We start from the raw sequence: 13,492 nt of genomic DNA on the forward strand, positions 1-13,492 counted from the left end.
AAACCACTTAGAAGACCAGGGATGGGTCACCCATGAGTCTACAACAGGCTTATTTGCAGGGTCATTTGAACCTCATACAACATATAGCAGAATTCTTGCTGTTATGGTTTTCATAATTTCCCTAGTAACCTTTTTTTTTTTTATTTGAAACTTGTGCATTTAAGATGTTATATTCTTTTTCCAGATCATCATCTCCACTCTTGAAAAGTGAATTTAAGTTCAACTCCAGATGTTGGCAATACCTATATTGCTACCTATATTGTTGACAATACCTATATTGCTATATTGCTTTATTATAATTTACACATTAACATTCTTGTATTAGAAAAACAGAAATCATACCTGTAAAATTGTCATATCAGGACGATATTGTTTTCTCAGCCCCACATCAAACATGAGAAACTTTAGCATTTTAAAAGCATCTTCTTCACTCATATGAAGTAGTAAAACTCCTGCTACAAAACTAAGGCCCTGGCAGTATCCTACTTCCTGGTCCAGAAGAGAATAGGCCTTCAAAATATTGTAGAGGGACAGCTGCCCAGCTCCCAGCTGTGCTGAGAAGTACGGATGTGTTGGAAATGTGCGTCCTGTGAAAATAGCAGAGGTTAGTGATTTACACTAAAGAATAGCCAAAAAGAAAAACACCAGAAAACCCACGAACAAACAAAACAACGACACAAAACTTGTCATGTTATCAAATTGAACAGTCTTTCAAAAGGTAGATTCTTTTGAAAGACAGATTCTGAGTCAACCTTCAGGAAGCCTGTAAGAAAGTTAATATAAAACTATTGATTCATACTCTACAATTAAGGGTTTCTCTAAGTAGTTTTGCTACAGTAGCTGCAAAATGAATTTGGAAATTGCCAGAGTAGACAGGCTCTGGGATGGGGACAGACTGCTGCGTGGAACAGCTAAGTAACTGGTTCTTATGACTGGAACTTGATCAGTCAGTTCAAGGGCTTATAGCAAGGAGGTGGTTGCCTAAAATAGTGAGACTCAATTCAGAGGCTCAGTGACTCACCCAGTCCTCTCCTGTCCAATTAAACAGTGTTAGATTTTAGATAACTATTAGGATCCAAACATAGATTTATAACACCCAAGTTCTCTGGGTCAGGGCTCATTCTCTTCTTCTTTTATTCTTGTTTTTCCTTCCAGTAAGTGCGTCTGATCACCTCCCTCCCCACCTTGGTCCCTCGCAGTCTTAAGAGTCCTTACTTCTTTTCTGCACCGCGAAGCTCGGACTCTTACATGAGCTGATCCAGTTCACTAACCTGGCAGAAGAATCCCTTTTTGTTGGGGCTTAGGTCTTCTGCCCTGTCACTCCGCTGTACTGAGGTGTCCCATGAGCACCACCACAAGTGACAGGTGCTTGGAGAGCGGGAGTGAGTTGTGGGATCATAACCTTTTCTCAGTAGTGATGGACTTTGGATTTATTCCCCACACCTCTTTAGATTCCAGCCTGCGGTAAACTATATTAATTCCAGAGCTGTAGCAGTAAAACTGAACCATTCCCAGCCCCTCAGTTCAGGAACAAGATGGTAACTTCCACCCCAGACTGATTTATGTGTGTAAGCTTTCATACAGAGCTGGAACCCATACGTCCTTATAACAAACCAATCCAAATTAGTAACTTAAACAATTAGTCTGAGCCATGATATTTACTCAGAAAAACAGCAGTTTGTGCAGCAGCTTCTGGGCTCTGTTCCTCTGAGTTCTTCTTGAGCTTCTGGGCACTTTTTGCCCAGGACTGTCAGTGGATTTCTAAGAAGCAGAGGGTGCCTGCTGCTGGCAGGTAAGGCTAAGGCTACGGTAAGGGCAGCTCTAAGCAGCTTCTTATGAACTCTGCCAGCTGCCCTTGATCCTTGTCAGGATGCTTGTCACTTTTATTCTAGCTGATCCCTGATTAAGGAGACCTAGATGACGGGACAGAGTGCACCCTTAACAAGTCTGCAGTTGTCACAAAATTGGGAATAGCAGCTGATACACCAGAGTGTTGTGGTACCACTCACAGGGGCCTGAAAGGCAGAGAAATGGGCTGACAGGAACCCTGCTAAAGCAGGGGGCTGGAGCAGGTCCTCTCCAGAGGTCCCTTCCAACCTCAGCCATTTGGTGATATCACGGTTCTGTGAGCAGACACATCAACAGCCTCACTTCTATAGATATTTCAGAACATGTTTACAAAGACAGTATTTTCATCTCCAGAAAAAATAATAATAAAAAAGCCTCGCCCCATCACATTTCCCCTGCTACATACCTGAACTGAGAGGAAATTTGAATACTTCTTTTATTCTAGTAGTAAGTGGAGCTTGTTTTTCATTTGCCCACTTGTTAAACACCACCCCACCCTTTAGCTCCTGGAATGCTGCTGTGCTGCCAGATAACATCAGAGCTCCTGTTTCAAGAAGACAAAGCCTGGGGCAGAGTCCTTCTGCCATCCGGTAGCTGCTCTGGCCTGCCACACAGGACTCCAGCATGCAGTTTCTCAGCAGGCCTCCCCAGGCCAGGCCCGGTCACATAACTGAACGCTACAGAAGCGATGCTTTTAGCTTCCACGTGTATAGGGGAGCTTGCACTCTGTTGCAGAGACTTCTCCGCCTGAAGTTACTACAGCACAGACTAAAGGCAGACCTGTGGCAAGGTTGCAATTGCTTTTACTTAGGACCAAGTTCTCGCCCTGCTGAAAAGAGACTGAAATGAACTCTGATACCTCAAGAGTGCCAGGATGAGAAAGTAAGTACCTATACCAACTACTTTATTTCCAGAATATAACAAAACAATTTTCTACTGCGTTCAGCAAACACCCAGTGATGAGTACAGCAGTTTCCTACACTGATAGCATCTGGAGATCAGTTTACTCTAGCTTAGCAAGAAAAGAAGTTATTTACTGAACATAAAGCTAACCTTCAGGAGCTGAAATCCCCACTGACTGCAGCAGTTGTGCAAATGGGGCCAGAGAAGGAAATATACAAAAAAAAACCTTCAGAGGACTGTGGCTTTGTTTTTGCCCATGTATTAAAGTAGCACAGTGACAAGTAAACTGGGCCAGGAGAATGGCTGCTGTACCTTAACTCTGCATCCAGATGCTCCTCATTGTCAGAAAGCAGTATTGCCATCTGAAAATCCATCAATTCAATGAAGCGTGGGCAATACGATTACGGTTTTGCCTCATATTGTGTCAGCAAGACATTTTTGGCTTAATTTGAGAAAGTTTTTTTTAAATATTATAACCACACATTGCAAGAATGAGAGCTCTTTCTCAAGGGAGATGTGGATGCTTTCAGAAGGATTCTTGAAGCTCTGTTTACTTCTAAAAGTCTGAAGAAACACAAGTCAAAACATGCAAATTCATTCTAGCTGCCTATCCAATTGCACTGTACTACTCTGTTTTAACGTGAATCATTAAAGTTTTCAGCTTCCTAGTTTCATCTTAAGGAAATACCAGGACCCCATCCTTCCCTCAGCTAATGGGCTAAGCAAACAGCTCCCTCACAAAATCACTTTGCACGAAAACAAATACGTGCAGTTACTGATTCACCAATGCCTGTAGTTATTTGTCTCTACAAGCAGAGCACATGCCTATGAAGAGAAAGTACTTGTGTGTAGAGCCAGACAGAAAACATGAACAGCCAGCAAGCCCCAGTGCTATATAAGAAAACCACCCTTAGGCTGCCTGTGCTTCCAGCTGCCAGTTATCGCACCCTCTCGTGTGTCAACTCTGCCACGCTATGGACTCAGCTTTACTCAACCAACTCACTAACCCTGCACAAAGCTCTTCACCCATTACTGCAGAGCTTCGGTGTGACAGAACCCCCACGCATATTGCCAGGGGTATCGATACCACATACGCTGACTTGACTGATTGGTACCGGTTAGAGCAAATGATCTGTGTCTGCACAAAAGTGTCTCTCAAAAACAAAAAACCTGCTTCTTGCACAGTGCAGTCCAGGGGAATTCCTAGCATGACCAAGTCCCGAGGGAAACAATCTGCACACATTGCGACTGCCTGTTCCCAGCTGGCCACTTAAGGCTCCCTGGAGTGTCACATACTTCCCAGTGCCATTCCTCAACCCGGCAGGCGAGACAGAGGAGAGCAAAGGTGAGATCAAGTCACTCTCCCCAGCTCAGCTCATGCCAGTTTTAGCAGAACTGTGCCTGTTCCACCAGATTTTTGTTTTGTATGCACTGCCTTGACATTTTGACTTACTTTACTAAATGTTGCAAAACACCGATTGAAAGATGGAGAAAATATTCTCATTTACCACGTAAAGCTTAGTTCACCAACTAAACTTGACAAATCTTCCCACAGTTCGGTACATGCTGAAGACTGTCTGCACAGAGTTATTAAGAAGTAGGTACCCCTGAACAGCTCTCAGAATAGATGATTCCTATAAGATGTGGAAGAAACGGTGGATAGCCTTCTACTTGCACTGAAATATGCTCAAATACTGTTTGAGTACAGTTGCAAAGAATGGAAGTACAACAGGATAACTGTATGACATCTTACAGAAAAGACCTAAGTGAGAATAATACACTATGTATCAGTCATTCAGACCAAACCAAGTACACGTTTTCCTGTAAATTATCACCATCCTATCACATGACATTGGGTTAGTTAACGGTGCATAAATTTCCCCAACAACAGGTTTTTCCACGGTAAACTTATTCATTTAAACTTAGTTATTACGGAACTCTTAAATTGCTCCGCACAACTCCTCAGACCCAAACCACAAACACTACCACAAAAGTCTTTGTAAATTCTGTCATTTTCTGGAAGATTATTTTTTCTTTTATTATGAAAGAGCATGAACACTGAGAGTAAAGAATTACCCCACGTGCAAAAGACATTCTTGTGGAAAAATGAGGATGGCTCCTGGTTTCCGAGGCAGTAAACTGAATTGAAATATCCAACACAGGAGAGAACAATATCTTAAAAGAAATATCCACAACTCTATATTTCCAAGAATAGCCAATGGATTAACTGTAAAACATCCAATTCAGCCATATACCAGTGAGGTGTTAAAAACTTGCATCAGATGACTTGCTTTCAAGCACAAATACTTTTGCAAAGGTAAAGGTTAGACACGTGAGCATCTGACTCAACAACTGCATATATTTGAACAATTACTGTCACGTTAGAAATCCTTTAATGACTGAAGATACCACAGAATTCTTAATCCATCTGAGGAGCAGCCATGTGCAGCACGCTGCCTGGAGGCTGAACCACAAAGAAAAGGGAGCAGCCTTCATGAGAGAAGACGGAGAGGATGCCAAAAAACTTTGTGAGATCTATGAAACAAATGGCCAACTCATGGTGGAGGGTGGAGGAGTTACTGCTACTGATACAGACCTTAACAGAACTGTGTGGGAGCGACAGCAACCAGTAACAATGTTTAGCAGTGATCCATGTCTTAGAGAACAAACTGATTTTTGGTGTTCCTGGGTTTGGTGATCTTAGCCTACCCATGGCAAGAGTCAATCAATGAAAACAACTTTACAAAAAGGAACCCCAAGTGATAAAGGAAGAGGAACAGGAAATGTAGAAGGAAAAGTTAACCATGGCATAGTTTTTCTGATGTACATGAGAACTGCTCTTTTACGATTATTTTCAGCAGCCTTTTCTGCTCCTACCTACTGGACACAATCCTTTCATTGCATTTAAATTTCCTTTCTTGTGTTTCTTCCTAATATTAGAAACAATTTTATAAGCATTGAACAACAAATGTAAGGAAAAAGGGAAAAATAATTAAGAAGACCAAAAGCCTGTCTGAAGCCCACCTACCTGCCAGCGATGCACGCTTATAGCCCAGAAAGCCAACTGTATCCTGAGCTGCATCAAAAACAGCGTGGCCAGCAGGGTGAGGGAGGTGATTCTCCCCCTCTGCTCTGCTTTTGTGAGACCCCACCTGGAGCCCTGCGTTCAGCTCTGGGGCCCCCAGCACAAGAAAGACATGGACCTGTTGGAGCAAGTCCAGAGGACAGCCACAAAGACGATCAAGGTGCTGGAGCACCCCTCCTACAATGACAGCTGAGAGAGCTGGGGTTGTTCAGCCTGGAGAAGATACGGCTCCAGGAAGACCTTAATATCTAAAGGGGGCCTACAGGAAAGCTGGGGAAGGACTCTTTATCAGGGGGTACAATGATGGGACAAGGAGTAATGGCTTTAAACTGAAAAACAGTAGACTTAAATTTAGACATTAGGGAGAAATTCTTCACTTGGAGGGTGGTGAGGCCCTGGCACAGGTTGCCCAGAGAAGCTGTGGTTGCCCCATCCCTGGAGGTGTTCAAGGCCAGGCTGGATGGGGCTTTGGGCAACCTGGTCTGGTGGGAGGTGTCCGTGCCCATGGCAGGGGGGTGGAAATAGATGATCTTTAAGGTCCCTTCCAACGCAAACCATTCTGTGATTCTATAACAGACACTTCAAAAAATCAAGAGCCTTGGTTTCTAATCTCTACTGTACTCAGTGGAGTGAAGCAGATGTGCCTCCACAGACCAATTCACTGTCCTAAATTAGGAGCCAGCTACTGCTTACAGTTAGGCAGAACACCCTGCTGAGAACTGCCTTTAAAAAAGAGCTATTGAGCTGTTCATATCTGTTTTAATAGAAGTAAAAATACCACGTACTAGCAGCTACCCATTTAAACCCGCCCCCCCCCCTTCACCTCCCTCCCCAGAAACACTTCTGCAGTACTTCAAGCAAAGGTGTTTAGGAGACAGCAAAACACTGGACTTCAGGAATGAACAGCACCTGTTACTCAACCAACTGCACTTAAATGTTGACATATTTTCTTGACAATTTGTATTCCACTGATCTATGGAGTTCACCATCAATATCTGAAACACAGATGCATTAGAGATGCATCTGGTTCTGCCTCTAATTACCACATGTTGCAAAGGACCTTTGTGCTTGAAAGGCAGATTTTATGTTTTCTTTGTGGTGCCAAGTAATAGTTCTCACACCACATCAAAAGCAGTTTTTACCAACAACCTATTATTAAATGTTGAGAGGCTTTTTATGTGTTACTTTCTTTTATTTATTTCTCTTCTGGAGATCTTAAAACCCTTATTTTAATTTCACAGCACTCCTGTACTTACCTAGGTCAATAAGTATTGCATGTTGCTGGGAAGTTAGCTGTTTCAGGAGTTCTTTATAAGGTGTGTCCTTTGGTTGTTGTTTATTTGGAAAATGATGTTTAAGATGGTACTGCTCTGCTAGAAATTTCCAGATCTCCCCACGGTGGTGGCGTGGTACTCCTGAGAGAAGAAGGTCATTAAAACCGTAAATTCCCACTCATACTGAGGGTTCAGCTACAGTTGAGCTAACAGGCTTCAGGAACTAAAGATCTGTATCTTGTATCTAGATATGCAAGCAGATCCATATCTGCCAGATATCTATCTGCTGTCTCCAGTAGACCATAGAAGCAGATCAAACTAATGTGCTTGTACTTCCTTCACCAATAAAAGACACTGGCAATGTAGCAGGACAGATTTAAGGTGGAAACACGGTGAGCTTGCCTAAGTCTAAGGTTAGCAGTTACATTCAGTCTAAGAAGTACTAGAGGAGGCAGCAAAAATTGTAATGCTGGTCTCTGAAAAACTATATGCTTATCATCCATTTTCCATATTAAAATATACGATAAGGCTCTGCAATAAAATTAACATTTTCCCCAAATACAGCACTGACATTTCTGTTGGGAGTAAATTTCAGGAAGCCGGGATGCATATATACCCAAAGAATTAACAAGTACAAATGAGATGTGGTCTAGAGACTACAACAAAAGCCAAGCAATCAGGAAGCAAGTATTTAATTTCCAATTTTGCTATGGGCTTGCTGAATGATTGGTGCAAGTAAAAATCTATTAAAGCCTGAATTTCTTTCTCTGTATCAAGGGATGAAGCTACTTAACTATTTCACATACATAACAGTAACCTTTATCTGCATCTATATGCAAAGCTCTGAAAGGAACAGAAAGGTTATTATTACATGCATACTTTATTCAGCACAAGATTGGCACTATTGTATCATCTACCCAAGAATTCAATACCCTATTCTTTGGGCAAGTATTCTGTCTAATCCATGATATACTGCAACCAGGTATTACAGTTTGAAGCAACCTGTGGCTGTAAGTTCTTCAGAGGTTTGCTTTTTTTCCCCCCCATTATATTTGTAACGTATGGATGTCTACAGCAATAGAAGAAATAAAAAATTAACTCAAGCATACATCTTGCATGAAAAGATAACAAAATAGCAACTTTACTGTCTCTCATATCAGCACAAAAGGATATGAATTTCTCTCTGCAATACTTATTTTTGCTAGACTACTGTAACTCAGAGACAACTACTGTAGCATGAAATGCTAGTAGATCTGTATGGTATTTGAATCCAAACCACAAGTATATTTAGACTGTGTGTCTGTAAATTACTTTAGGGAGCTTAACCCTGATTATTGGAAGTCTCCAACATGAAGCAGTGAGGGAAAGTGCCTCTTCAGATATCCATATAAAGTCCTGTTAACCTCAGTGAGGATGAATGTCTCACATAGGGTAGAATTGGCTTAATAGAGCACATCTACAGATGCAAAATTACAAGTGAATTAAAGTTCCCTTAAGAGAAATAGTTCCATATTGAGTTCATCTCTATGCTGCATTGTACATGTAAATCAAACATGCATTATACTTAAACAGCTACTACAGTGTATGTTATGGGTCAATACTACATATTTACTATCCTAATTTAAGCCCCATGCCTACTGAATCTTGCATTTCTTGCTTGTTTGCCTTGCTTACTCAAGTTATTTTTAACAGCTTTGGTCTAAACTAGAACTTACTCAGTTGAATTTAAATGCATTTTTCATTTCTGCATTTATATGAAATTTGACATCACTCTAAAACTTGGTTTTGCCACAATTAGGATCTATAGAGATGTTTGTAGCATTAAGATCTATGGATTATTTACCCATCTGCTGGCTACTTGCATCTGTTTTATTAGTAGCGATCCATTAAGCAGAGATTTATTTATTTATTTTGCATCACTTCAAGTTAAACTGCTAGCTTGAACACCAACGCAGGCCAGCATCACTGGACTATCAACAGAAATCAAGTTTTTCTCATGTTCACATATCGACTGGACAGAGGCCTTTATCTATATGAAAGGAAGGACACCTGCGGTAATGAGCTTTTTGTACTCTGCAGATATCTGTGCTTGGGATATTTGATACTGCTAGAAATGTGGAGCTACCCAGTCATTACAAATGGACAATTTGGTGCAACTTGCTCAGATAACAACATACAGGTAGGCTCAGTATTAACAGTATTAAACAGCATCTGCTAGCAGTGAATTCTTGATACTTCCTTTACACATTGAAAAACTTTGTATAAAACTATAGAACGCTCCTTGGAGAAGCTGTCTTCGGCATCAGCTACGTACAGCACTGAGCATACAGCCTTCAGGTCCAACCATGGCATAAGTAACATTGAGCAATAACCCATTTTTTTAGAACTTTTAAAAAACTTCCATAGGTTATATTTTTTTTGATGCAACGAAGATGAGGTCTGCTCACTCAGTCCTGCATTTCCGAGGAAGACTGTAAGCACATGCTTAGTTCATCTCAGAAAAAAAAAGCAGTTCTAGAGAAATAGCAATGTATAGTGTTTGTATGTACATGTATTAGCCAGGCTGGAACAGAATTTCCAGAATTTCCAGTACACACAGCTTCTTCAGTTCTTTACACAGTCATGTCTTTGGCATTATCCAGACTCATTTCTTTAATTACAACTTTGTTTATAAAATTGGGTTGCAACTATTATGATACAAAGAGGTACTATACACCTTTCCCGTAAGCAGAGTTTATGTTAAAAAAGAGAGAACCCCAAGTATTTTAACCCCATTAATACAACTGCAGCTAATGCTGAAAGGGAAAGTTACATGCATACAAATAACCATGAAGATACCAAACATTGTTACTCGTGTGGTCAGCAACCTGAGAAACAGCTCCAGCAAGAACCTGGTTATAAGGAGTAAAGAGTCACCCTATTCCTTTTCAATTTACGCACACTTCAACAACTCAAAATAACAAACAGTGCTTACCTTGCCCAACAGCAGAGTGTATTTTTTCCATGTCAAATTTAATCTTTGACCTTCCAGGTGTACTCAACATTTTTTCCCAAATCAGAGTCACATCTTTTAAGCACGGTGTGATTTCTTCATAGTCAAGTTTCAGACGTCTGTTCTGCAAATTGTTTTCCGAAGCTGGGAAATTGTATCATGAATGCACCAGTTAGTATCATTTAATATTTGTAAAATGGGTTAATTTAACTTAGAACTTCATCATGCAAACAGTTACCCTGCAATCCGTCAAAAATTGAAGCCAATTAATTCTGAAACATTAAGTGTAAAAATTGTTGTGATTGTGGTGTGGGTTTTTGTTGGTGGTGATTATTTTTTTTGGTTGGTTGGTTGTCTATTTTAAGATATTACATGCAGCTACTTGCATTAACAGTGTTTTGCCTGTTACATGAAGCTCCTTACAGCTAGGCAACTCTTAAATCTAAAGAAACATGAGAGACTCTGACTCACAAATGAAAGCCAAAATTCTCCTATCAGGATATTTCCATTTCCAAACTCTTAGAAAAATTAGTGCACAAGACTTGCACCAAAAAAATCACAAAAATAAAGTTGCATCTACTTATTATGACACTTTATAGTCCACATAAAAAGGAAAGTTCAAGTGTAGGAAGCTTCAGAACTCTGAACACAAACAGAATGTTGAACCTATCCAGGCTCTCTTGAAGTTGCCATTGAAGAAATCAGAACAAGGGTCAGCATGTAACTCAGTCTTAAATAAGGCCTTTTAGATCACCACGGCTCCTCAAGCAGGGATCCAATACATTTTTGTGCTTGTCTCAGATTCTGAGTTACAAGAATATTGCACTGTATTAAATAATCCTTCAAATGCTGAGGGAAAGCATCAAAGGATCATGGCAAAAATGAAAATAAATTCTGTATATGAACGTGAACTCCAAAGTTTGGAACTGAAGTGAGAATTTCAAAGGGACTCCTGGCAAAACATTTACGTGTTGTTTCTGTGTTGTTTGTTTTCATGGATAAAGTGTGAAAGCGTACCTGGAAAAAATGGTTTATTAGTGGCGTTTATGTAAACTAAAGACCTGTAGGAACACTGAATGAATTTGTGCAGGTCACAAGACCAGAAGAACAGAAGAGATTTTTCAGCTTTTTCTGGAAAAAAAGGTGCTGTACAGATGAGATGGAAAGGTGTCAGACATCTATTCCTAAAAGGGAGAAAATGTTGCAAGAATATGCTATAAGGAAACCTACACGAAACTACAAAGAAAGTGGAGTAAATACACTCCGACAAGTCAATGGAGAACCTAACAGTGGGTGTCCCAGTTTTTTTTTGTTTTTGTTTTTTTATTTAACTGGACTGTAATGTGGCTGTAGACTCAACACATGCAGTCCCTGCACAAGAGTTCTGGAATATGGGCAGCAGCTCTCTACCTGCACAACCAGCAGGGCACAGGTTCAAGAATAAGAAAGGACTGAAAAGGATCTATTAGTATAAAAAAAATAAATTAAAAAATACTGCTTCTCAATAATGGTCATTGAGCAAATTGCAAGATTTGGAACCATGTTTCTGAAAGATTATATCAAAAAGCAACCATGATTTTTAATAACGTTGCTGTGATACATTCACCATACCTCATTGTTGTGATGATGCATTATCATAATGCTAACAAGAATGCCATTTTGAGGACATTCTGCCATACAACATAAGCCTATTGCCACTTTGAAAATTCACAATAGAAATTCACCAAAAATCACACTCCTATTTGTTACAGTATTGAGAAAAAATGTATGTTAAAAGGATGTTATTTGTTAAATTCCTTGTTCCTTGTATGTTCAATTCCTCAATGTTTCTATGTTGCTTATATAAATACACTAAAATTATTTTCCCTTGAAGTTTTTCCCTTCCACTGCCTGCCTGAAGCAGAAATGACTATTTTGGAAACTGTTAAAAATCACCTGAAATTTACCAGGGCCATAACCAGAACAATGTGATTACAAGCACTGAAGGCTGTATTATAGCTGTGTGCCCACGCTGAAAGTGACAGTGTATCTAGACCATATAGTGAAGTCAATACATTCACATTTTCTTTAGGTAAAATGCAACATATTTATATACTAGAATATTAACAAGTCTTACACACAGGTATGAAGATAACTTAAAAATGGCATTTAACTTTCAGTTCACATGAAAACAAACTCCGAGAAATCTTTCCATTTTTTGTCTTTTGCAAACATGTTTTGTGGCGCTTGGCAACTGACAGATTGATTCAGCCTTCTTGTATCGTGCAGAAATGTGACAGAGTGACACACAAGGACTGATGATAGAATATGCCTTCATTAAAAAGCATATTTAGATACTGACGATACTTAATTCCCAATATCACACTTAAGCCTTATCAGTAAAAATGCAACCGTGCATTGAATTTTAATACTTTGTTTAGTACTAAATAGCAGTACTCAGATTTATTACTGCATGTGAAATTCTTACTTTTTCTTCCCAGAGACAAAAGCATCAGAGCAGGTGGCATGACGTTGCAAAGCTGTACTTACTGCAGCATAAAGATAACTAGCAATACGACTAGAGGGAATGGCCTGAAATTGCTCCAGTGGAGGTTTATGTTGGAAATTAGGAGACATTTCTTCTCAGAAAGAGTAGTCAGGCATTGGAATGGGTTGCCCAAGGAGGTGGTGGAGTCACCACCCCTGAGGGTGTTCAAGGAAAGGTTGGACGTGGTGCTTAGGGACATGGTTTTGTGGGTGACATTGGTGGTAGGGGGGATGGTTGGGCCAGATGATCTTGGAGGTCTTTTCCAACCCTCATGATTCTATGATCCTATGGTTTTGCAAGTACTGTCTCACTGGTTGAGTTGTTCATGCAGCAGCTACCTAGGACAACTTCTTTATTCCAAAGTGCATACTGCACACCTCAGGCCTTCAGGTATAAATCACTGCTGTCAGTACCTCTTTCTCCAGACGCTTCTCATGGCACCTAGCATTGTATATTCGGCTCCCGTGGCCAGGATTTGTTGTACTATCAGTTTTGTATAAAATGTATTAGCATTTTTTGGGAATGTGCCTGCCACCTCTGGGACTCAGGAAATTCAGGTATCAGGTATTCTTCAAATAGCAGGGCCCAAGTAGAGCTATACTACCAGCAGCAAATAGCTTGCAGGTAGGGTAAGTGCTGTGGGGGACCATATCCAATGTCCAAGAGAAGCGTCTTCTCCTACAGCCAGGAGTTTCATCCCAAGTTTATAAAAAGATTTCACATTTGGTATACTGAACTTTTCACACTGCTGGGTCCTTACTCTACACAGCTGTTCTTCATGGAAGACAATCCTTCCCCACGTTTACACAAAGGCAAATAAGAATGGCCATTTTTATGCCAGGTGCCCCACACCCAGGCGGCTA

The 13,492-nt window shown here is 40.4% G+C and overlaps 1 protein-coding gene across 12 annotated transcripts in view; it reads right to left on the minus strand.

Annotated features, from left to right (window-relative positions):
• TBC1D1 (TBC1 domain family member 1) overlaps positions 1-13,492 on the minus strand; it is a 113,744-nt gene that overhangs the window by 11,604 nt on the left and 88,648 nt on the right. For all 12 annotated transcript variants that reach the window (XM_080588751.1, XM_080588757.1, XM_080588759.1 and 9 more), the window contains 3 exons: positions 10,085-10,246; positions 7,093-7,251; positions 343-587 (listed from right to left, as the gene is read on the minus strand). In XM_080588751.1, coding sequence (XP_080444877.1) covers positions 343-587; positions 7,093-7,251; positions 10,085-10,246 — 566 coding nt within the window. The remainder of the gene's footprint in view (positions 1-342; positions 588-7,092; positions 7,252-10,084; positions 10,247-13,492) is intronic.

This window comes from Anser brachyrhynchus (genome assembly GCF_964034855.1).
Source record: "Anser brachyrhynchus genome assembly, chromosome: 4".
Lineage (NCBI taxonomy): Eukaryota > Metazoa > Chordata > Aves > Anseriformes > Anatidae > Anser > Anser brachyrhynchus.